Raw genomic sequence first — 27,010 nt, forward strand, 5'->3', positions numbered from 1 at the left:
CAGAATATAAATGTAAAACAGTAAAAACAAAATTTTAAGAATTTTTTTGAAAAATTACTTAAATAAAAGAAAATGTTTAAGGACATACATACATTTTTAGGGCTTGATTATAAAGACGCTTTGCTGATAACAATGTACTTTGTTATCCTATAAATCATTATTCCAAAAATCAGAACAATCGGATAATAATATCATATAAAATTTAGCTGTTAAAAAGTTAAATATCAACATGTTTAAAATGGACGTACTGACATTCTGGTAATGATTATAGAGTTGCTACGATTTCTAATTGGACCTAACTACTACAGAAATCACCATGCAAAGTTTTAAAGGAAGGACATAAGGACGACCATAATTATAGAACAGCTTCGCTAAAAACACATAGTTTGAACATTATTATTTTTGCACATTACAGCTCATTGTACAGGTAAAAGTTATCATAGATAATTTACATTTAGGATTTTGTGTGTAAGTTTGTGTTTTTGTTTGTTTGTGTGTGTGTGTGTGTGTGTGTGTGTTTAGGGGGCATACTAAATCTGTTTTTTATTGTGGACACAAATTATTTAACATTTTGTTTAGGGCATGAAAAGTAACTTAAAATTTAAGCAATGGGACCTAAGGGAGGTTAGAAAGAGAAGGTCGAGTCTTCATATTTTTTTGCTTAAGATTATTGATTAAAAAATATAGCCCCCCAACTCCCCCCCCCCCCTTAAAAAAGTATCCCTGCTTTAAATTAGTAGATTTTTTTGCAATTTGGCAAATAAATATCTTTTTAGACGATACTCTTCTATTTGGCGTTTTATTCACAAAAATGTTTAGCATTTGGAGTTTATCCTTTTTAAAAGCGAAGCTTTTCTATAATTAGGGTTGGTCTGTACGTCCAACCGTCTGTAACGGATAGCACTTTTCGTTAATTTAGGCATGTTAGAATTATCCTATTGTTTTTAAATTCGCAAGATGATTCCTATAGCAGTTAGGTACAATTTAGAACGCCACTTCTGTTAGAGAGCTTCGCTTTTATGGATGTTGCCATCCTTGTTTTATTATTGTACACCCATAAAGAATTTGATTTTAATCCAAAGAAATTCTTCCATGATTTAAAAGACTACAAAATAAACAAATGACGACCAAGATAAGGTTTCAAGGACAATAGACTCATGTCTTATACCAACAACAAAATAATCCGAGAATAAATCATGAAACTTGTACATGATTTTCATCTGTAATTAAGGGGGACAAATGGAAGAATTGCCGACCTTTTTATCTGCCCCCTAAAAGTATTTTTAGATTTATTTCGCTGATGTGCTATATATACTATTTACACTGGATAAGTGCAATATGTAAATTTATATATTTTAAGGTCTTTTATTTTAAATTTTTTGTTTTAGAAACCCCCAAAACCATTCCCATTCCCTATTGTTTAAAAATATTTTGCAGCTAGAAACAAGTTTGATTTAACAAAGATAACAAACCTATTTTTGGCCAAAGAAACTCAACCCCCCCCCCTCTTTATGTCATATTCTCCATTTCTTTTTTAGGGGTTTTCTTTCCCACCTATCCTCTCATCTCCCTCATTTTATGACGTCACATGAATCAAAAGTGGTGCAAAAATGGTACATTTTGGGCTTCGTCAATGTTTTCCAATCAAATTTCTAAATATTTAAATTGGTGCTTTCCATATAGGGCACAGAAACCCCGCCCCCCTTTATTTTTGAAAAAAATTGAAATAAAGAATGATGTTGAGGAAGAACGTCCAATGCATTGCAATTGGGGGGAGGGGAGGGGGGTAAAGGGGGTGAATACCCCCCCAAGTAAATATGGGGGCACCCCCAAAATATTATTTTTAAGTCTAAAATTTTATCCCTCCCATAAATGAAAAAGCTTGGACGCCCTTGGGGTTGAGAGTTTGAATTTTCTTGTCACTGCAAAGCTACCCTTTACCCAATATAACCTACCCTAACCTAGGTAAAATATTATCCCCCTAATCTTAATTATTTCAAAAAATAAGTGGTAGGAGGGTTCTGTGCTCAGAAAGGCAGTTCTAGTGAAACATTTTGAAAATTGATTCATTAAATTTGATTATAAGGTAAAAATTGAGATTTTGGTTATGTAATAAAGAAAACTATTTTTAAATGAAACCAAAAAATGTTTTGCCCCTGGAGCTAGGTCGAATAGTAAACACACACTCGTTTTGCCCCTGGAGCTAGGCCGAATAGTAAACACACAAACACATACACACACAAGCACGCAGATTTGACCTAGTCTATGAGCCCTACCCAACCTAAAGTCAAGCGTGTGCGCCTAACACACACGTAAACACACACCCACACCCTCTCACACACACACATACTCCCCAACACACACACACACACACAATCTTACGCTTACTGGTTTGCGTGCAATGTTAGGTCATGTCATGTTAAATCACCATGCACCTTAGGAAAACAGGATTTCATGGTACAAATTTGATTTAATTTATAATTTTTGAATTTTTAGGTTTTAAAGAAATCTGTAAGAAAATCATAATATTAAATTATGTAAAAACTACCAGTAGTATCTTTTCAAGTCTCCTTCAGGAAATGAAAAATGGAGATCTATCAAGGAAGAAAAGTTGGGCAGTTTTTTTGGTGCAAAAAAGGGAAGGGTTTGGCTTAGTTGAAAGGGAAAGTGGAATTTAAATGCCTGAAATTTTTTCTCTGATCACGAAGAATTGGAAAAATATTGAATATTTGAGAAAAATACCATTTTGATATTTCTTTGGTATTGTTTAAGTTCATTTTAAAGATTTATAATTATTTTGGGAGAGTTTACCACGTTTCTCCCAAGAGGAATCGCCCCTACCGATCAAATTCTTTACTTTGTAGCAGGTCAGTGTCTAAAAAATCAGCCATGTAAAGTCATAAAAATGAGGGATATTCCATCTCTTTTTATGGGTATTCTTTCCCACTTCTCCTCTCATCCCACTCATTTTTTATGACGTCACATGGCTGATTTTTGAGACACCTTGTCCAGCTACTTTACTTTTCTTTTTATAAGTAAAATTAAGAATAAGCAAGGGTAAATTTGCGCCAACCCCTCTTGCTTTATGTGCACTTAGAGGCCTCTAGGTGCGTGGCCGCTAATTTTTTACATAAGAATTTTATCTTTTAAATATGTATTATACTATCCCTGAGATCTGAAGATTTAGGTGAAAGTTGTTAGATTTGATGAAGGTTGACACAAAGATAAGCACATTCAAAAACTTGTTCTTTTCAAACATTTCACTTTTTTAAAAGCGAAGCTTTTCTATAATTAGGTTCGGCCCGTCAGTCCGTAACGGTTAGCTTTTTTTCGTTAATTTAGGCATGTTAGAATTGTTCTATTGATTTCAAACTTTGCATTATGAGTCCTGTAGTAGTAGCAAATCTATAATCGTTACCAGAATGTCCGTACGTCCATTTTAAACATGTTGATTTTGAACTTTTTAACGACAAATTTTTATGTGATAAAATTATCCGATTGGTCTGATTTTAGGAATACTGATTCCCAGGACAACAAAGTGCAATGTTATAATCGAAGCATCTCTATATTCAAGTCCTAAAAACGTAAGTATGTCCTTAAACAATATCCTGTATTTAAGCAGTTTTTTAACAAATTTACTTTCAATTTGTTTCGATTTTTACACATTTATATTCAGTCATTTCACTCTACAAGTGTGTTAATTTTTGTTTGTCCTAATGTTTCAGAGCTTCGCTTTTATAGATGTTGTCATCCTTGTTACATAGCAATTTGTTTTCAAAGTACAAAATTAAATCCTTATACTAAAGTAACAGGATGTTTGTTTGTCTGCGTGTGTATCTGTGTGTCTGTACCGAAGGATCTCGCTAACCGCTGAACCGATAGGGTTCTCCTTAACAGGGTAGATTCTCATATGTCCCTGGAAGGTTTTTAACTATTTTGGGGGAGGGTACCACCACCCTCTAAAGAGAAATCACAGTAAAATCGAAAAAATTTAAATATTTTCGCCGCATAGTGTCGCTAGCGTAGTCTCGCTAGCGTAGTCGCGCTGCGTAGAAGCATGAATTTAAGAGCTGATAACATAGACAAATTATTTCTCAAATTAGATATTTAAAATAAATTTAAAACATTTAAATGCCACTAGAGGCCTCTAGGGGCGTAGCCGCTAGTAGTAAATAAAATAGTCAACATGGTATACTTTCAACTTAATATGTATGTATTGTTTAGCGTATCGTATTATAGATAGTTTTTCGTGCATATAGTAAATCGAAATTTTGTTAGATTATACATTTGACTCTCATATTATTATTCATATGATACGATACATACTTTTTTCAGTATTGCTAAAAACCGGTTAAGACTATTGGGTTGGGAACCATGCTGGAAAAAACTTTCGGATTCATGAAATCGCCTCTTAAGGGGCGTTTCGTCGCATTTTCACAGTAGCTATTCACCTATTTCTAGCTCCTGCGGGGTGCTTTAAACCTGCGGGCCCAATTGCCTAACCGTGCGGGGCAATCATAAACATTTACCTAACCTAAAAAAACTATCAAAAGCTATTGTGAAAATACGACGACGCGCCCCTTAAGAGGCGATGTCACGAAGCCGATAATACCTTTACTTTCTAATTAAATAACCCAAATCATGTTTTAAAGCAAAGCGAAAATTGTATTGAAATTTCTAATAACAATATTACAAATATTTTAAAAGCTCTAATATCACAGCACATGTTGTTCATAGTAGAAGACGAAGAAAGTCCCTAAAAAAATCAGCATGTTACGTCATAAAAACGAGGGATTATCCATCTCTTTTTTTATGGGTTTTCTTTCTCACTCCTCCTCTCCTCATCCCTCATTTTTATGACGTCATTGAGGGACTTCATCTTCTTCATAGTAATGACTTCTCTTTTTATACAATAATCAGGGATCTTAGGGGATAAGACATTGAACAATAAATTTATGTACATCCTCAATGATGATAAACCAAACTACCCATCCTGTAGATGAAAATCTCGCGGACCTGACTAGTTTGGAGTCAACCAATCAAAATTTTAAATTAGTACCCAAAGTTTTTAAACCAACGAAATAGATAAAAAGATTAAAAACTTTGGGTTCCAGTATAATTTACAGTCCAATGTCCCCTACCTCCCTTACAATAATACATACAACAAAAAATAAATGCCAATAAGTTCAGCTCACCAACATAAAAACAAAGTTCAGCTTAAAAACAAACAAAAATAAAAGATAAAGATCACAACAGCCTTAGAAAGAAAGACATTCTGACCTCTACGTTAATTTAAATTATATCACATTGTTCAGCTTCTTTATAACATTATTCACAAAATTTTAAAAGTTTGAAAGATTGCCTACAATTCCATCATATTTACCAGGATTGTTTGTACACGTGTATAATTTATTTTGTCCTGGTCACTTTCACATCATTATCACTATATATGTATAACAAAAATTCCAGTATGGCTTCCAAACCGATTACTTTCCGCTGGATAAGAACCGGTTCTCAGCCATACTAAAAAATCAAGTATCGTATCCTGCTATAGACAATTTTTCACAAATCATAAAATCAATTTCCGGATCTTTAGCCCTTCAGGGTAAACCATAATGGAATTAATCTTACAATTTTTCATTTTGTATCCGCGGAAACCTGTTCATACTACGATGTGATTATTAACAGTTCATGTGTTTCCTGTTAGCAAGCCACCATTGCATAGGTAAGGTCATAGCCAGCTGCGTAATCCACATTATCCTCGGGAGTAGTCACAGAGAAGGCATACGGCCCAGTGAAGTTAACTAAAATATTTACCATCTTTTATCGTATTCATTCGAATCCGGTGGATAGGAACCGGTTTTTATCCATACGCAAAACTATGTCTGGCATCGTATTATATCCAGCTTTCTACGAATATAGCACTGGCTTTAATCTAATAATTGTACATTCTATATCCGCGGAATATTTATATTTATAATACGATGCGAGACATAACTATTATCGTATTTAAACCAATAATGATGTATTTCTATATTAAAAAACTAGTGGCTGGGCCACATTCGAAGGGATATGGAATGGCAGAAAAGTAGCCTAAAACAATACCAAGACTTATTTATAAAAATAAAAAGCTTAAAACCATCACACATATTAAAAGAAGCTTCACTGTGGAGGAGAACCATATCGGTTCAGCGGTTAGCGAGATCCTTCGCTACAGACAAAAAAAAGCTTACTTCTTTCTATAAAAGGAAGATAAGTAGGTAAGCCGACCCTTTACTTAAACTTTTAATTTTTTAAAAATAGCTTTAATCCTTCCCTAGGGTCTACCGATCCGCGAGATCCTGAGTTACAGACAGAGAGATTGATAGACAATGACATTCTCTTTCTTATATATGATATACGTTAATGGCTGCACCCCTAGCATCTAGTGGCTCTGTATTAGAAAAGGTAGGGAAAGACAGAAAAATAGCCTAAAACCTTCCCAAGACTTAATTCTAAAACTAAAATCGGTTCAGTAGTTCTGGATTTCTTAAGCTACAAACAAAAACCTTACTACTTTTATTAATAGGACTAGTGGCTGCGCCCCTTGCATCTAGGGGCTCTGTATTATATTGGAACTAGTGGGGAAGGAAGAAAACTGCCTAAAACCACCATCAGACATAAATCTAAAATTATATTGCTGAAAACCAACCTGGATCTATGTGAAGCTTCCCTAAAAAGAAGAACTCAAGCGGTTCAGCGGTTATGTTAATCTAAAGCTACAGACAAAAAACCTTATTAGTTTATATAATAGGATATGATACTTACAGTAAGTTGCAGTGAACTCAGATCCAGTATTCATAATAGAACCAATAGTAACTGCTCCATCTCCCATCTCAAATCCACTGAAAACAATATTATTGTTAGGTGCTTTATCACAAAGCATTTGTCAAAAGCCTTTTTATTAGCGAAACTACTCTATAATTCACTTTGTCGGTCCGTCCGTCCGTCAGTAAGTGCGTCAGTCAGTCAGTCCGTAACGCTATTGGGGAAACGTGATTTTTCTCGGCTACTATTAAAGATAGAAAGCTAAAATTCTGAGTAAAGATTTCTCTGACATATGTTCATCTAATCTATATATTGTTTAGGGCTACGCAATACGCGATATAACCTAACCTAACCTTTGTAATAAACATACAAACGAAAACTACCAAGCCTCAGTGATTAAAATGTAGATATGCATCAATGTGTTATCACTTCTGCATATCGTCACATGATAAAAGAGTTTTCAAAATTGCAAAAAAATCGAAAGCAATTGAATTGAAACGAAAAAGTTAGTGTTGTACTTATAGTTTGAGGTTCTTTTAATTTCATAATGTAATACGGACGTCCAAGCATTTTTTTAGGGGGGAGGGCCTAAAATGAGAGTTTTACATTTTTTTGTGGGGGGGGGTGGGGGGGGGTGAGGTTCTTTTCATTTGATAATGTGGGGGTAGAGTGGAGAGTCTAATGTAATTTTTTTTAATAGTGGGAGGGGGGGGGGAGGGTTGTCTGGGCGTCCTTGCATTCAGCGGACATGATGACACACACAGATCTTGAAACAACAACTGCCGCGTTTTTTTTTCAAGGTCCTTTGATCCGAAAATATCAGGACAATAATAATCAGACGCATGCATTCTAGGGTTGGGCCGGATACTTTTTTGGCCGGATACCGGATATCCGGCCAACACCGGATATCCGGCAAATATCCGGTTATCCGGTCAAATTACCGGATATCCGGCTAAATTACCAGATATTAAAGTAGCAAAAAAAATTTATTAATAAACTTTTGTGATTTCATGTATAAAATTTACATAAAGATAAACATATTCAAAAAATGTTCTTCTAGCTTCAATAATAAGAAAATTATAGTCATTTAAAATTTTAAAAAGCAGAGATTTTTGGTGTAAAGTATAAAAAAAGTTATAGCCGGATATCCGGCCGGATAGTTTCAATATCCGGTATCCGGCCGGATATTGAAAATGACCGGATATCCGGCCCAACTCTAATGCATTCACTGTTTTTTTCCACTATGACATATTTAAATTTTAGGGGGGGGGTGTGACTTTTTTTATATTGACATACCCATTTTCTGTTTTAGGGGATGTGTCTACCTCCTTAATTTTGCAAGGGGGATGAATTGAATAAAGACATACAAAAATACAATGAGAAAAAATGATTAAACCCCGGGAACTCAGTTTAAAAACAAAACTAGAAATTCTAAATAAAGATAAGCTTTTATCTTTAAATCCCTGTCAAAACTTGACATACAATTTCTAAGTAATTTTTATAATTAAGTGTATAAAAAAGTGATCGTGTCTCACATATTATTAACAAGCAATTTAAGAAAAAAAAATTTTTATCGTTATCTACGCGACTACTCTATTAACATACTAACGGTTGCGCCCCTAGGAGTTTAAGGTGGGAGAGGGAAATTCATATTCGTCCCAATTTTAAATTTAAATTTTAAAAAGAAAACTTAACAATTTTTTGGGGGGGAAGGTGGGGACATCCTCCCCAAAAATAGTTAAAAACCTTTCCTGGGACTAAAAGAAGCTTTACCGTAAAGGAGAAACCTTTCGGTTCAGCGGTAAGCAAGATCCTACGGTGCAGACAAAAAAGCTTACTATTTAAAATTATAGTATTACTATATGGCATAAAATAAAAGCAGTCTGACATATATTCGGTGGTTTCCCTAAAAGTGCCTAGTCGAGCACACTCCTCCCCCCTACGTTATTTGAAAATCATAAGGGTTAAGTTTTATGTGCATTTGTTTTTTTTAACTTTAGTTAAAATAGGTCTACGTCATTAAGTACGCATTTTGAAACCAATCAACCAACTTGTATAATAATAGATTCAAAAGATGCAAAGATATCTATTTTTTAACTCTTATGTTTTAACATCTTAAATGGAACTGATGATCTATTTATTAGTGAAACAATTGTATACCAAAAATAAAATGAGAAAAAACAAGAATTACAACTTTCATAATGGATGGATATCCAGAAAAAAATGAACTAAAGAGCAGTTTCATAAAAAAAATATTAAACTAAAAAACCACAAAACAATGTAAGATTTATAACGTGAAAATCTAGGAATCGATATAGCACCCCAACCAATATGCAAATCTTAATGAAACTTTGTGGGGATATGAAAATTGTTAACTTATTTAATCCCTAAAAATATCAGCCGTCTATATTAAATAGGAGTAAAGAAATCATGAAAAAATCTAGGAATCGAACTAGCACCCAACCAATTAGCAAATCTCGATAAAGCTTAATAAAAGTATGCAAAATATGATGAAAATATTCAGTCCTTAAAAATTTAAGCCGTCTATCTTGAATAAGAGTGGAGAAAATCATGAAAAATTAAATATGTAGGAATTATTCTAGCAACCCAACCAAATCACGAATATATGAAAATATAACGAATGGTAATATAATTAATCCCTGAAAATTTCAGTTCTCTATCTTTTATAGGAGCCGAGAAAATCACGTTCCTCCCTTTCTGTCTCTGACGGACAGACGGACGGACGGATGGACGGACATTTAAAATTATAGAGTAGCTTCGCTACTAATAAGTTGTGTTTACGTATATAATTTTATTAATTTTGATAGTTAAAATTGCTTACTTGTCAGTGAATGTTACATCACAGAATCCAGGTGTATACTTGAGACAGTGGGTGTAGCTTTGTCCATTGATCATATGGCCAACACCAGACTAAAATATATATTGTTAGTAGTTTGAGTACTTTTATTTCAGGAAGACATTAGATTTTTAATTACACTGGTACCCAAATTTTTATATCCACATTGGCTCAAACACGTTTTTTGATGGTTAAAAAACTTTGGGTATTTATATTCAATTTTGATTGGTATGTCCAAATCTACACAATGGGTAATTTTCAAACAATAGCTTTTATGTCTATTATGTGTGTTTTTCCTCGAGAATTCAGAAATTAAAAATTAACATTATTTAACTATTATTTCTTAATAAATTGTTCAACACCGGGTTTTAAAAAGTATTTGATTTACACATATCTGATTTCAAATATGGCAATGGCAGTAATAGGAATCAGTACTCCAAAAATCAGATCAATCGGATGATTATATCATATGAAAAATTGTTATTAGAAAAATTTAATAATCAACATGTTTAAAATGGACGTACGGACATTCTGGTAACGATTGTAGAGTTGCTACGCTTTATAAGTTGCTACTATAGGAATCATCATGCAAAATTTGAAATCGATAGGACAATTTTAACAAAATTAACGAAAAAAGCTATCCGTTAAGGACGTCCGGACGGACCGACCCTTATTATAGAAAAGCTTCGCTTTTAAAAATGCACTACAATATTGTTTTACTTTTATAAAATGCTATTATACATTATTTCATTTTATAACTGTCTCATGTTTTAATAAAACTTTAAAAGATAGTAACTTTTTATGATACAAATTTTAGCAGTAAAACACATATAAGTCCAACTTGTTCTAAATAAATAGACTTTTTTTACCATTTTTGACATTACCTCGTAAGGGCGGGATTCTCCTTCGATTTAAGTGATCATCTAGAGAATCATCCACGTGTAATGGTAATGAGTTGCGCCTGTTTATGGGCCAAGGCATTCCCCCTACTCTTAATATTCATGTCGGGCACCTGACATAGCAGCAATAGGAAACATTTTTAACGTCTGTAGCTATGACTCGGTGTCGGCCCGAGATTCGAACCTATCACGCAGATGCGCTGCGTATTGAGCCACGATCGCGGGTTAAAAAATGGACTTTTACCTGATAATTCCAAGATTTAAGAGTGCCACTAGTTTCAGTATCATAGGTCAGGCATCCTGGTGGGGCTAGATCTGCATCTGTACATGACACCTGGGTCACCTGCAAACAAAAAAAATCTGTAAGCAAATCAGGGTCATAAAGGGATAAGACAATGGACGATGAATTGCTTTACTTCCCTAATTATAAACAACAAAAGTTCCAATTTCAGTTAGTTTTCTTATTAATGTCCCTTTTATACGATAGAAGAACATGAACGCAGGAAAGTAGTAACTGGACAAAGTGTCTCAAAATTCAACCATGTGACGTTATAAAAATGAGATGCGAGGAGAAGTAGGAAAGAAAATTCCTAAAAAAGAGATGGATAATCTCTTCTTTTTTTGACGTCACATGGCTGATTTTTGAGACACTTTGTCCAGTTACGAGAAAGGATGATTAAAGTTGCATTAATCAACAATGTACAAATTCATAGGGGAAGCGGGGGGAGGGGGCTGTTACTTGTAATTCTACCACTCTCAGAGGTTAAGGGCACAGCTGCTATCTATAATACAAAGTAGAACAATGTCTGTCTGTCTTTCTGAAGCTTAAAAACTCAGTAACCACTGAACCGATTGGTCTCTAATCTTTAGGTAATATACGTAATGGTCCTGTGATGGTTTCAAGCTATTTTGTTGGAGGGAAGGACATCCCAAACCCCACCAAACCCCCCCCCACCAAAAAAAAAAAAAATCCTCACCCCCCCAAATTTTTTTTACTTTTCTTTTAAAATCTAAAACACGAAAATTAGGTTGATCATAACTCTTGGGGCAAAGCCCCTAGAGGCTAAGGACGAAGCCGCTAGTTACTAACATAATTGTAATCTTACCTTTAAATCCCATCTTGAAGTGTCATTAGCAATAGCAAAAGATACATCAACACTGGATACACTCGACATTGAAATAATCACTGAAAATTTAAATATTATAAATAAGAGATTTCTCGTATTCATTCGAATCCAGTGGATAGGAACCGGTTCTCATCCATACGAAAAAACTATGTCTAGCATCGTATTATAACCAGCTTTCTACGAATATAAAAATTTACAATTATAAGATTAAAACTAGTGTTTTTGCCCCGAGGTGCCGAATGCGGAAAGCTGTTTATAATACGATGCGAGAAATAACTATTATTCATTTTTAGACAAAATTTTTGTAGATTCAAAATATTGGTGGCAAAGTTCAGACACTGCTGTTTTTTTTCTAACGTTGGGGCAGGTTAGGTACTGGGTAGCCCCGCAAAGTTAGGGCTTTCCACAGGGGGTTAGGCATAGAAAAAATAAGATTGAGGGTGTTTCAAAGCTCGATAGACACTATTTGGAAAAGCACCAAAAACATTCTATAATAAAACAAGGATGACAACATCCATAAGTAGTGAAGCTAAAAAATTATGAATGGATATCGGGAAAAAATTTACTATAGAGCAGTGTCATACATTAAACATCAAACTTGATAAAACAGGGAAATCACGAAAACTTCGAAATCTAGGAAAGATCTAGTACCCCAAATAACAGACAGATGGACAAAACAATGTATAGACTAGATGGGCATATATCATAAGAATCTTTACTAAAAATTTCAGCTATCTATCTTGAATAGGAGCCGAGAAAATCAAGTTTCCCCCAAAACGTTTCTTACGGACAGACGGACATTTCTTATTATAAAGTAGCTTCGCTACTAAAAACACCTACTTGTAGGGTCGTCAGTAAGAGTGCCACACAGGGTGGGAGTATTAACAGGATCTCCGGTGATTGTCAGAGTGTCATTACCACACTCACCAGCAACGGGGGCTGCTAGAGACACGTCAATAAATTCAACCCTAAATAGAAATGATATTAGTAGCTGAACTACATTATAAATAAAGAATGTGTGTACGTCTATAGAGTTTTTAAACATTAACCAGCAACGGGTGCTGCTAACGACATGTCCATAAATTCAACCCTAGAAAGAAATAGTATTAATAGCGAAGCTATACGATAACTTTGACATGTCTGTACGTCTATAGTTTTTTTGCACATTCACCAACAAAGTTTGCTGCTAGTGTTACAATACTAAACCCTAGATTGAGATTGTATGTAAAATTAGTATCACTATAACTAAGGAATGTCTGCACGTCTATTGAAATTTTGCACATTTGCAATTTTGGTGATATACATCAGTCCATTGTCTTATCTCTTTAAATCCATACCACAACCTACCTTTGAAATCTTTACTAAATAAGCTTTCCTAAAGATTAGTTGAACGATTGGTACAGCCGTTTACAAAATTTTACTGAACATAATGAACATACAGACATACAGCCAACTCTTAAAAAGAATTGAAAAGAAGACGACAAATTTTAGATTTTCTTTCTAAATATTTAGAAGAATCTATCAGGATTGGAGGGAACATTGAACTGTAAATTAAACTGGTGCCTAAAGTTTTATAAATAGGCACTCTTATTTGTTATTCTTAAGATAAAGCTAGCTTTCAGGAATTTATATCGATCAAAAGTTAAGCAGCTCTTATCATTGAAATGAATCTAATGTCACTGATTAAAAACAAAAATCTTTGTCAGCTAAAGCAGGACAGTTTATTGTGTATAACTGCCCATTTATAGGAGGATCTTAAATATTAGTTTTAAAAGATTTTTTCTAGCGGTGATTTCTCTTGGAAGGATGGTTGTACCCTCCCCAAAAATAGTTATAAACCTTCACAGGACCTTTGAGAAGCTACATTGTAAAGGAGAACGGTTCAGCGGTTAAAGCGATATCGTTGGATATAGACAGGCATACAAACACACACCCCACACATACACACACACACACACACACAATCAGACATCCTCTAATTCTAATAGAGAAATAAAACTTACTTGAGCTGGCAGTATCCAGCCTGTTTGTTGACTGTGTAGGAGCAGGTGCCAGGTCCATCAAATGATCTAGGATAGGTAGGATTCCTGATAGTTCCTATCACGTCATTGATCTCGGATCCACACGATTTAGCCTCAACTAAACAAAAAAAACGGATTTGTATGTTTGAAAAAAAAAAATAAGGTAAGTACATGATTTCAACACAGATATAATTTTAAAGGAAAGAATTTTTAAAAAGTTTTCATTAGAAACTGAACAACTGAACATTGTTTTATGTATATTGTTATCCTTGTTTTTTTAAATTTGGGATAATTAATTAGACAATTAAAGTAGCAGCTATTTTAATTGAAACTATCGGCTTCGCCCCTAGCCTCTAGGGGCTTTGCCCCAACAGATGGTAAAAAAAGTGTAAGGTGATATTTGTAAAAAAAAATATTCCACAAAGGAAATCTTCCACAAAGGAATCTTCTACAAAGGACCAAGGATATTTCTTACAAAAAAAAAAAAAAAAAATGGGGAGATTTTTTTTGTTTTTGGGGGGGTTTGGGGTGTCCCACCCCCCAAGAAAATAGCTTAAAACCACCACAGGACCAATAGGTATATACCCTGAAGAGTAGAATCCGATCGGTTCAGTGGTTACCGAGATCTTAAGGGACGGACGGACAGACAGAAGGACAGACGGACAGACATCAAGCTACTTTGTATTATAGATTATACACTAAATTAAAGCAGATAAACTTACTAACACAGCAGACGGAGAAGGCCTCAAAACAGGTTCCATCCGCGACACCCCCCTTGGCATCACAGTTGTATGTTGTGTAGCAGGTGCCAGCAGCCCCGCTGCTGGACCCTGTACATGGGTACGGGGTCACTGACGCAAACAACCCGAAAACTGAAAAAAAAAGAAAATTTAAATCATCAGACATTTGTGTTTTTTTTTGTATGTTTTGGGGGGTTGGGGGGAGGAGGGGTTTGAGGGGTTGGACTATAAAGTAAAATTTAATAAAAGTAACGGTCTGAGGGTATTACTGATTTTATCATTTCTTTTAGGGTCAAAGTCCTAGAAACAAGGACGTTCAAGCTTTTTATGACTGGGGTAAAAAGACGGATAATCTAATGTTTTTAAACAAATTTTAGGTGGGGTAAACACCTCTATTCCTCCCCTTCATCCTTGCACGTTTATTCCCAGAATATTTTTCCCTTCAAAATTTAAAGAAAGAGGGGTTGCAACGGTCCCAAATTTAAAATAAAACCCAAAATAATTCTATTTCCATGGACTCCCAACTAACCGACACCCAAGGGCCAAAACTGTGGAGTAGAGTAGCTTTGCTTCTAAAAAAACTTACAGATTCTTGGGTCTCTGTTATTTTGTTGTACGGCCGTCTGGACTGAGGATTGTTTTGTCTTGTCAATATTGAGGGCCTGTGTGGTGTGGGGAAGGGCGAGGAGGAGTGTGAGGGCCAGTGCGGGGGGGAGCACAGACTGACTAGAGATCATCTAAATAAATTGGAATTGGTATATAATCTCTATAGCTGTGATTAGTCCCCTTTTATAATGGGGATAGATGTCACAAAATTTGGCCTACCTATTCTATTGACGTCATAGTAGAGGGAAAGAGAATGGACGGGGGAAAGATACCACCTAGAAAAGAGATGGGGTAGAGGGTATTTCCTGGATGACAGTAGTTCGAAATTTCGGATTTTTTAAAACTTGTTTTGTTCCCCCCCTTATTTTTGTGCATTAACTGGTGTTTATACAAATGCGCCAATTTCAAATCCCCTACCTAAATTTTTTTAATAATATTTTTTATTAAAACTCAAATTAAAAAGTAGAAAGGCGGTTGACTTATCCCCCTCCCACTTTAATAATACCTAAAGGCTTCTAGGGGGCGTTGCCCCTAGTCTATCTTAAAATAAAAGCTATATCTTGCATTATTTTTTTCAATTAGGTGTTTGAACACGAATTGCATATAGTAAAAATATTTTTCTTTTTTAATTGTTATCCTAATAAGATAAAAGTTATACTTAAAAATTGTTTTAATAGTTATCATTATATTTTGCATTTTTAAAAAAACACCAAAATATGCGTATATATTTTGTACTCACTTGCGTAATTTATATTTCAGATTTTATTTACCCGTCATCATTTCCTGACATCAATAGAATAGGTAGGTCAAAAGCAGTGACGTCTATCCCCATTTTGCTAGGGCACTATAGACAACTACATCCCTGCTAAAATTAGTCATATACTGATTTAGATAGGCATGTTCGTTTAGGGAAAAAAAGATAAAAAACAAGGATGACAACATCTATACGTAGTTTAACACAAAATATTAAAAAACAGGTATAAAAACAAAGTAACTTAAAGATTAAATAAGAACACAGTAATAGTGTTTGACTGATTATGACGTAACAAAAAAAATTTGCCAATGAGAGGCCGTTATTGACCAATGGTAAAATTTATAGTGGCCTCTCATTGGCTAATTTTTTTTGTTACGTCATAATCAGTCAGACACTATTACTGTGTTCTTAAATAAAAATAAGGAATCGTCTGAAAGAAGCTACACTTTAAAGAAGAATCATATCGGTTCAGTTGTTAGTTTGTACTTTTAGACATTCTGACATTCCTATTGTCTACACGATGTTGTACTTAATGATGGAAATCTAGCTACAACAAAACTTTCTCATAACACAGCCAAGGTCGCAAGACTTATCACTTTAGCAAGTTTTTTTTACAATTTTTTACTAGAACTACAAGGTTTAGCCATTTACGAAATCTTACATACCCGTTAACAATGATAAAAAATTTTGCACAGCCGCTAATATTTTTAGATTATCAATTGTTAAAAAGTCAAAGTTCTTGTAAATAGAACATAAACATGTGATGAATTTCATAAAAAAATTACTTTGTATTTAACAAGGATGACAACATCCATAAAAGCGAAGCTCTGAAACGATACGACAAACGAACATTAACACTCGTAGAGAGTCAGAATTGAATAATCAGAATTTTAAATTATAATTTCGAATCAAATTTTTAAGTAAATTTATTGAAAAACTGCTTGATACAGGATAATGTTTACGGACAGACCGACCCTAATTATAGAAAAGCTTCGATTTTAAAAACAGTAAATTTAGTTAACAAAATATAAAGTGAGACATTTAACTGAGTGACATTTCTGGGTGTTTAAATATTAATATGTTTCAAATAACTTTTCCTTATATTTCATTTTGTATTAACGTAATCACATTTTTCAGAGCGAAGCTTTTCTATAATTAGGGTCGGTCCGTACGTCCGTCCGTTACAGTTAGCTTTTTTCGTTAATTTAAACATGTTAGAATTGTCCTACTGTTTTCAAACTTTGCATGATGATTCCTTTAACAGTTAGGTACGACTTTGAAAGCGCAGCAACTTTATAATCGTTACCAGAAAGTCCGTACGTCCGATAATATCCTGCTGATTTTAAAAAAAAAATTTTGACAACAAATTTTTGTATGTTAAAATTAACCGATTCGTCTGATTTTTGGTATACTGATTCCTAAATACAAGGTATGGTGTTATAAGCGGAGCATCTCTATAATCAAGTCCTAAAAACGTCAGTATGTCCTTAAACAGTAACATGTATTTAATCAGTTTTGCAACAAATATACTTATAATTTACAATTGTGCATTAATATTTACTTTATGCAGGTGATAATCGCTTTTATGGATGTTGTCATCCTTGTTAAAATGTATATTACTAACAAGCGTCTACGCCTCTAGAGGCCTTTTGGGGCACTTGAGTGAAGGTGGAGGGGGGTTTGATTTAGTCGACCCCTAAATTTACTTTTTTTTTATCTTCATTACATAAGGATTTGTTTAAATAAATCTGATTATTTTTTAGGTCATAGTTATTCCTAACGATTATTTTGTATCTTTAGGATAGTTCTTTTTTATTTTTAGACAAAAAATATGTACTTTTTCTATCTCTATATATTAAAAACACAAATTTGGTCATAATCATTACGAAAAATATACAAAATTTCTCTTTTCTTCGACATACTGGGATGCGGCTCCGTATTTAATTTTCACAAAACATTTTTAAAAATTTTAAAATAGTTACAATTAATGTTAAATACTGATATTTTGTTCATTCAAAATTTGTGGATAATTTGGTTATTTTGAATATTGGGGTAATAGGTTAAGGATTGTTAATGGATATACCCCTTAAGATCCCAGTAACAAGTAATCAAATATATTAAAGTCACTGAAAATCTGTCATATATAAAAAAACTTTTTGTTTATGTTTTAGTAATTTTTAAAAATTTTAATTGGGTAAAACTCAAAAGAAGCAAGTTAGTATTTTTAAATAATTACTGGGAGCCCAATGCCTGGCCCAATGAAATTTGGGTTTAGGCCCCCTGGGCCGCTATAACCTATCCTATATATTCTATATATAGTTCCAAGAGCCAAAAACCAACGGGGAATCCGTCATTTTTAAATTGAAATTATGATAATTTCATTCTAAAAAGAGAAATTGATGTTTAACATGTTCCATGGTAGACATTCATACTCCCTCTTTATATTTTGTTTTTAAAAAAGCGAAAGTTGAAACTTTAATTTTAACTTTTTTCCATTTTGTGTGTTTAGCTATGTCACCTTTCATATGAGGAGTGGACTGACCGAGGTGTTCTAATTATTGTTGGTCCACTGCGACTAACATATCCGAGATTTGGAAAATATATCTTTCACATAAAATGACCTGTTCTTTATATTTTTGGGGGGTTGGGGGTGATATAATTACCCCCCTTTTTCTCCCCCTTTTCCAATGTGTCACCCTCCCAAGAAATGTAATCTTAAAACGACTACTATTTTTTCTCCCCAAAACCTCTTTTTGAAATTTTTCAAAAGTGACCTAGAAAAGTGTAAAAAGGTCTGTATGCTACAAAAATAGTCGTCGGAAAGATTATTGGTTTAAATCTCGCGTCATAACTATTGACGTTAAAAATGGTTTCCACTGCTGCTAACTCAGATGCGCGATGTAAATAGTTGGGGGAATTCCTTGGCCTAAAACAGGCGCATTTCGTTACCATGCACAGTTGGGACTTCTCAGACAAAGGTTGTGCATCTCAGAGAGTTGGTTGCAATCATAAGCGGAGTATGTTTCAAGGTTCATGGAGAGGGGTCAAGTATCCGAAGTGACACCAAGCCCCCTAGAGTCTGAACTCTTAGACTACAAAAATATTTTTGATAGCTTAAAATTTTATACCGAGAATCTTCTTGAATGTAAAACTAACTGTACCATCAGTCCATCACATTAAATTATTAAATTAATCATTAAAAAATTAAATTAATCTTTGGTATTTAAACATGAATCTTTATAATATAGCTTTTCCCTTAGATGCCTCTAGGGGCAATTTGAATACCAAAACCCATTTTTTAAAATTTACATTTTTAAAATAATTTTTTTTTCTAGGATAGATTTCTCTTAGGATGGTGGTGGTACCCTCCCCCAAAATAGTTATAATCCATCAAGATCCGTCGGTACAAACAAACAGATAGACAGACAGACGGACAGACAGACAGACGGACAGACAGACAGACGGACAGACAGACAGACATAGTTCTACTTTGGATTATAGATAATTAATTTGAAGCATGAATAATTCCTTGCTTCTTTATTGGTTTAAATATTTTTCGCTGTTTACAGATGTAACTCAAAGTGTCTCAAATATCAGCCAGGTGACGTCATAAAAATGAAGGATTATCTATCTTTTTAGGGTTTTTCTCTCCTACTTCTCCCCTCATCTCCCTCATTTTTATGACGTCACATGGCTGATTTTTGTGACACTTTGTCCAGTTACTTTACAGATATTTTAATTTTTGTTTTTAATTTAAAAATAAAATCCAAAATTTTAGAGGAGACACACCTTTTATTAAAATTAAGTGTGCGTGCATGGATAGTTTGGTTTATGTGCGTGTGGGTGTGTGCGTGCGTGCGCGTGGTTCTCGTAAATGTGACCCAATATGACCAGATATCGTTCTCTACCATTCTGTACAACAGATAGACATAAATAAAATAGAGTTTTGACCAAACTTTTTAATTTCTAACAAATGTAAAGAATAAGCCTGTAAATCCTTATAATAAAGTAAAAGGATGTTTGTTTGTTTGTCCGTTTGTTTGTCTGTTTGTACCAGAGGATCTCACTAACCACTGAACCGATCGGATTCTCCTTAACAGGGTGGCTTCTCATAGGTCCCAGAAAGGTTTATAACTATTTTTGGGGAGTCTACCATTCAAGAGAAATCGCCCCCCCCCCCCAAAAAAAAAATACCCTTACCCCAAAATAATTTAAACTAAATTAGAAAAAATGGGTTTTGGGATTCAAACCCCCCTCCTGTTGTGGTTTTAAGCTATTTCTTGGGGGGGGGGGGGACACCCCCAACCCCCCAAAAAATTAGCTAATCCTAATATATAAGGTATTAATTTTTTTAATTGAAGCTTAAGATTTCCAAAACTACTTATGAGTTCTTCATTTCAGGGAAGCTTCACATGGGTTCCGTGATGGTTTTAGACTATTTTATTTTTAGTTTTTAGTCTTTCTATAACAAAATGTAAACAACAGTTCCTATCTGCTAAATTCCCTTTTTAATTTTGACGAAAAATAGGGGAAATTGGACCATCTAGATATACTATGTCTATTAGTTCGACAGCAATTGATCAAAAGAGAGAAAAGAATGGGGAAATTCGGTGGGGAATTAAGAGGCCGGGAAGGGGGGAGAGTTAGCTGATTGGCCATGTTTAGATGAACCAGGGGCTGCTATTCAGCCAAAAAATTCCATTTGAAATTGCCGAAAATTAAATAATTTGTTGGAGTAAAGTTGGAGTAAAACAAATTTTTTTGTGTAACTGCAAGGGAAGTGGATAATAAGGAGAGAAAAAGGGGAAGGGGGTTGGGGGGAAATTTTCACTTAGAATTGTTTGTCAGAATCACATTCCCTTTACCCTGAGATGAACAAGGATAATTATGTCCATAAGTAGCGCAGCCTAATATGCTTGCACCATTATCTAACAATATTCATTTGTGATGTACACAGTTTCCTCGGTGTTTTCTCATCCTATCTCAATATTTACTAATAGCTAAAAAAGCTTCAAACTTCAAAAAAAATCAAAATTTAAACAATTAAAATTTTGAATGTATAATGTATAGATCGTTTATACATTCAAATTTAGATTATTTTGTAAGTTTGAATTTTTTAGCTAGTAGTTAATATTGAGATAGGATGAGGGAACACCAAGGAAACTGTGTACACATTCGGAAATTTAAATTTAGCTCATCTTATTTGTTACATATGATAATGGATATAGAATAAATGGATATTATGCCAAATGTTCAAATATTATGTTCAAATTTCTAATATATTCCTCAGATATTTGTAAATATGATCGTTCAAGATCATGGGTACAATCGTAAGGGAGGTGGGGGGGGGGGGGCAATGTTATATTAGCAAGCTGGGAGAAACATTTTATCAGGGTATGCGAGAATATCTCCTAACATCAACGTATTCATATCTCAATATTAAAAGGCAAGTGAAATTTTGTTTTTAAAAATTCATATTTTTTTTGGTAGTCAACATATAGTATATATATTTAAATCAATTTGGTACAATTTGAATATGTTCGACATTTACTTAAAATCAGGGTTGGGCTGGATACTTTTTGGCCGGGTACCGAATATCCTACTGAATTCTAATGCTGGATATCCGGTATCCGGCCAGATATCTGGCAAACGCCCGATACACGGCAAATTATCTGAAATCCGGCAAACTACCGGATATCCAGCATTAATAATCAGCCGGATATCTGGTAACTGGATAGTTTCAATATCTAGTATCCGGTCGGATATTGAAAATGGCCGGATATCCGGCCCAACCCTACTTAGAATATACACATTTTCATTAATGGATTTTAAAACTTTATTGTTTGATATTAATACACAATATTGAGCAATCTTTTACATAATGCAAGACCTTTAATTGCACAATTTTGTCTGGAACTCTTTATCATGGATTGTCAAGAGTTGAATCTTTCAATAGACTAAAACATTCCCTTTCTAAAAATTGATTTATACAAATTTTAGTTGAGAAAGCGTAAAGTGCCTCCACAAAATGACGTCATACGATAAAAATGACCAATGAGAGGTCAGTATAAATTTTACTATTGGTCAATTACAGTGTACATATACTGGCCTCTCATTGTTCAATTTTATTGAATGACGTCATTTTTTGGTGGCATTTTACGCTGTCTCATTTTAGTCAGCCGTCTCTACAGTGGAAGAAGAGAAAACCACCTTTCCCCTTAAATGAATCTACCAGACTAACGGACATTTGGAATTAAAGTGTAGATTCGCTACTAAACATTTCTTTCTTCTATATATCTTAGAGCTTTGCCATAAAAGGTTTCGTGTTTTTTTTTATAAATTTTATCAAATCAGAAAAAACAGCTGTAACCAACAACTGAATTAATTCGAAAAAAGATATTTAGTAGTTTCGGCTGATTTTTGGGGTTTGGGAGAAGGGGGGGGCAATGCTATGTAGTAAAGACGACCTTTTTATCTGCTCCCCCCCCCCAAATATTACTTAAGATTTATTTTGCTTGTTGACCATACCTTATTCTTGGAAAAAACCACTTCATTAATAAATATTTACAAACAGACTGACAGACAAAGTAAGTTAAGGAGTATTAATAATGAAACTTCTAAAATAGATCGCAGAAATTTGTTTTTAATACCACCTGATAAAATCACATTTACCTCTAGTATTCGACACTCTGACAGGATCTTCTCTACCAAAGGAACACGGATGACAACATCCATAATTAGCGAAGCACATAAACATAGATTTACAAACGGATAAAGTGGATTCAGCTGAATTATACCAAGAACGAGATTAATTCGGGAAAAAATCACGAAACCTTTACTTGATTTTCAGCTGTCGTAGGGGAGGCAACACATAGTAAAATTGGCGACCTTTTTATTTGCCCCCAAATATTTTAGATTTATTTCTCTTGTTGGTTATAACTTTTTCCTGATGTGGAATATAGCGCAGATGTTGAGTTGAATTTTTTTAAAATATGCCAAAAATTTCATAGATGATGACAAAACTTTCCAAAAATTATTGTGTTTGTCTTTTGAAGCATAAGCGACAGACAGACGGTAAAATCAATGTATAGAACACGTAACCAAAGATCATGGAGAATCTTTCTTATAAGCTGTATCCTATTATACAAAGTAGTAAGGTTTTTTTGTCTAAAGATAACATCTCGGAAAATACTGCTCCGAATTTATAGTACTTTTATGGGAAGCTATATAGATTCCATGGGGGTGGTTTTAGGCTATATTCATTATCTACCATAGAGGCTAGGGACGAAGCAACTAGTATTTAAAATAGCAGCCGAAATAATCTCAAATTCTCCCATAGCGTTACGGATTAACTGACGGACAGACAAAGTTAACTATAGAGGAGTTTTTCTACCAAAAAGATAAAAGAATAGTTTTTTCTCGCATCGTATTATAAACAGCTTTCCGCGGATATAGAATGTACAATTATAAAATTAAAACCAGTTTTTTAGCCCCGAGGTTCCGAAGGCACGGGCTAAATAAAATGGTTTTAATCTTATGATTGTACATTTTTACATTCGTAGAAAGCTGGATATAATACGATGCTAGACATAGTTTTTTTCGTATGGATGAGAACCGGTTCTTATCCACCGGATTCGAATGAATACGAGACAAATGTTTCTTTTTGTCACTCACAATTATCTTAGTCTTGTAACTTTATTGTTGACCTAATCCAAAAACGGTCAAGTGGTTAGTTGTAAACATTTTACTATATGTTAAAATTTAATACCATACTGAAAATACATTTTTATAACCGGTAAAAGTCACTTTAAATCTAAGTTCCTAAATTGAGGACATTTTCTTTGCAAATTTGATTTATTGTTTGGAATTTGGGTTGTCGAGATATTTTGTAAAATGTTTACATCTTGTACCATTTTGTTTGGCGCCATCACTTCAGCAAATTTTTGCACAATCGCAAGGAGGGGGGGTATTTCCCTATGCCTACAGAGTACTATTCTTAAGGGGCTCTCCTCAAATGAGGCATAAATAATTCCTTCTTTTAAAAAACCTTCAAATATTTCCTGCAAGTTATAGATTTATTTTATGAACAAATCCTGTAAATAAATCTAGCAGTTGGTCATTTTTTTTTGTGTAACCAGACATAATAAAGATTTTATTGTCATTTTATATCTTTCTTCTGTGCATGCAAATTTAAGTTATTTTGCAATTGGCCTTGGCATACTTTCAGCAAACAACAAGGGATAATTTGTCCAAAAGTAATGAAACTTTAAACAAATACTAAGCTAGTAAACTGATTATTTAGCCGTTACAGAACATACATCAGAATTAAAAGTTCTGCCAAGTATAACTACACTACTAAAACTTTGGGATCTTAAGGGATAAGACAATGGACGATGAATTGATATACATCCCCTCTGTGTTAATAACCTAACTCAAGAATAAAATTATTAAAATAGTTTTGACACCACAAAATTTTGACTGCCCTATCAAACTTCAATAAAAGTACCCAAAGTTTTTGTAGCCAAATAATAAGGTAAGTGAGTATAAAGGGAGCCAGTGTAATTTATAATCTAATTCCCTCTCCCATCCTGATCAAACTACATTATCTTATATTTTTGTATTTTTTGGTTGTATCAATTTTACAAGTTTTTCTGGAAATACAATCAAATTAAGCAAATAGTTTGTACTATTTGTAATTATAGCGGATGCACTCCTAGCATCCAGTAATTTTAAGCTTCATATGAAAAATCTTTACACCTTTATATAATAGGATTAGTTGCTACGTCCCTAGAGGCCTCTAGGAAAACTTGAGGGAATGGGGCGTTGGGGGATCAGACTTTTTTATATAAATTTTAGTTTTAAAAAGGAAAAAAAAAATTTTTTTGTTGGGGGAAGAGGTAATTTTTTCCAAGGGCGATTTCTCTTGAGAGGGTTAAGAACTTGAGATACCCTACCCCAATAAGAAGGGACACTATAAAAAAGAACCATATCGGTTCACTGGTTAAAGAGTTAATTCGCTACAGACAAAGAAAACCTTACTAATTTATATATAATACTAGCGGCTACGCCCCCTAGGGGCTCTTAAGGTGGGGAGAAGGAAAATTCGACACCCTCCCTTTTTAAATGTTAGTTTTAAAAAGAAAAAGTTAAAAATATTTCTATTTGGGGGGTGAAGATGCCCTCCTCAAAATAGTTAAAAACCTTACCTGGACCTATAAGAAGCTTCACTATAAAGGAGAACCATATCGGTAATAATGATAATCGACCCCTTCCCCACCCGGCAACAACCTAAAATTTCTTTTAATTTGTTAAACTATAGGTCCAGCTGTTTAAGAGATATTACCTTACATATACTTGCTAATATTCTGTTATTCAAATATGTGATACTAGTGGCTACGCCCCTAAAAGCCTCTAGGGTCCTTTTAGGTTAATGAGGGATTGTCAGTCAACAATTTTAGTATAAGTTTAAAAAAGAAGAGAAAATATTTTTTTGTGGGGTTGAAGACCCTCCCCCAAAATAGTTAAAACGTTCACTTGGCCTCTAAAAATATTCCCTGTAAATGAGAAGCATGTCGGTTCAGCAGTTAGCGAGATCCTTCGCAACAGATAAAAAAGCCTACTACTTTATATGATACTAGCGGTTTCGCCCCTAGTTTGATCAACCTAATTTATCATTTTTTAAATTTAAAAAGAAAAAGAGAGAAAGAAAGAGAGAGAGAGAGAGAGAGAAAGAGAGAGGGAGATAGAGATAAAAAAACGGAGAGATAGATAGAGGAAATGTCCCTACAACTTTGAGTGGACCTTTAACAACTATTTTTAAAAGTGCAGTTAGGTAAAAAAAAAACCCTAGGGTGATTTGTTTCTCTGCAAGGGCTGAATTAAGAATTTGAAGACAAGAAAAAAAAAGGGGGGGGGGGGTAGGTTTAAGGGATTATATGATTATCTATAAACCAAAGTAGAATGATGTATGTCCGTCTTTCCATCCCTTAAGATCTCGGTAACCACTGAACCGATCGAATTCTACTCTTCAGGGAATATACCTACTGGTCCTGTGGTGGTTTTACGCTATTTTCTTGGGGGGTAGGACACCCCCAACCCTCCAAAAAAAAAAAAATTCCACATAAATTTTTATTTTTAAAGAAGTCGAAGCAGCAACTATTTGGTGAAGCACCAGAGATACTTAATTTCTTTTAAAAAATACCTCTTGGGGCATAGCCCCTAGAGACTAGGGGCGAATCCGCTAGAGTTTAATAAAAGTATATGCACCCTATTACACTATACCTACTTCCCATTATCAAACTAAATAACCTTCTCATTGCTTTACAAAAATACCTTATTTCTTGGGCAAGCAACCTCCTCAAATTTTATAATTCATTTTACTCCTTCTGCCCCCCCTACCCTTGCATCATTACGTCCTTTTTTATATTATTCCCCCCTCCCATACCCACGCCCCTGTGTTGTACTAAAAGTGAAAATCATGTGGCCTAAGAGCCGTGCTATACATATTATACACCCAAAGGACGTCAAAATTGAATTTTCTTTCTATATTTATCTTTTATTTTGCAATTATAGATGGAATTGTTGAAATCTAAATCTTTTTTTTTTTATAAATGTATGTTGTAATTTGTTTAAACCTTTTTCCTTTTCTAATTTTAAACTGAAAAAAAGTAATGACGAAGTACGAACAGGTTTGTGTGTGTGTGTATGTGTGTGTGTGTGTGTCTGTGTGAATGTATATCTGTGTAAGTTTGATTTGAAGTTTATGTATGTTTTGAGTGTGTGTGTTCGTGATTGTAAGAGTGTTTGTCTGCCCGACTCGTTGCAATGTTGCCCTTGGGGAGGAGTAAAATAGTAGGCCTAGATTGGCCTCTCAACCTTACCCCTTGTCTGCCCCCCAACTGCATTCAACCTCTCCCAATGCCTCACAAAGTTTGGATGAATAAGTTGGCCTCCATTAGTTTTTCTCCCTTTCTATTTCCTCCCCACTACTCGTACTTTACCCTTTGCTCACCCACTTCCCTTGGGCGTCTACAAATACACCTCTCGGAAGGGCCAAATGGGTAAGTTTGGGGGGGAGGGGGGTTAGCTCAGGTTGGGAGCAAAGCCACTGGTGAACCATACGTCCATCCATCCATCCATACTGGGCAGGAACCCAGGAGGCTACCCAACTCTCTCTCAGGCAAAGAAGTAAACTCCGGA

General features: G+C 34.4%; 1 protein-coding gene across 1 annotated transcript; it reads right to left on the reverse strand.

Annotated features, from left to right (window-relative positions):
* Nucleotides 1-4,639: 4,639 nt before the first annotated feature.
* Nucleotides 4,640-18,391, reverse strand: LOC145318698 (uncharacterized). Its single transcript, XM_080160144.1, has 10 exons — nucleotides 18,330-18,391; nucleotides 15,038-15,188; nucleotides 14,434-14,583; nucleotides 13,694-13,829; nucleotides 12,531-12,658; nucleotides 11,670-11,749; nucleotides 10,808-10,906; nucleotides 9,650-9,738; nucleotides 6,808-6,884; nucleotides 4,640-5,804 (listed from the first exon to the last, which is right to left on the reverse strand). The coding sequence occupies exons 2-10, from the start codon at nucleotides 15,186-15,188 to the stop codon at nucleotides 5,704-5,706; spliced, it is 1,011 nt and encodes a 336-aa protein (XP_080016270.1). The 5' UTR covers nucleotides 18,330-18,391; the 3' UTR covers nucleotides 4,640-5,703.
* Between the last annotated feature and the right edge of the window lie 8,619 nt (nucleotides 18,392-27,010).

This window comes from Acartia tonsa, chromosome 5 (assembly GCF_053477335.1).
Source record: "Acartia tonsa isolate MP-2025a chromosome 5, ASM5347733v1, whole genome shotgun sequence".
Classification (NCBI taxonomy): domain Eukaryota; kingdom Metazoa; phylum Arthropoda; class Copepoda; order Calanoida; family Acartiidae; genus Acartia; species Acartia tonsa.

Coding starts and splice junctions, on each gene's coding strand:
- LOC145318698 (XM_080160144.1), bottom strand. CDS start 15,188: ATGATCTCTAGTCAGTCTGTGCTCCCCCCCGCACTGGCCCTCACACTC. Junction 14,584..15,037: donor TAACAGAGACCCAAGAATCT/GTAAGTTTTTTT, acceptor TTTTTTTTTCAG/TTTTCGGGTTGTTTGCGTCA. Junction 13,830..14,433: donor CTTCTCCGTCTGCTGTGTTA/GTAAGTTTATCT, acceptor TTTTTTGTTTAG/TTGAGGCTAAATCGTGTGGA.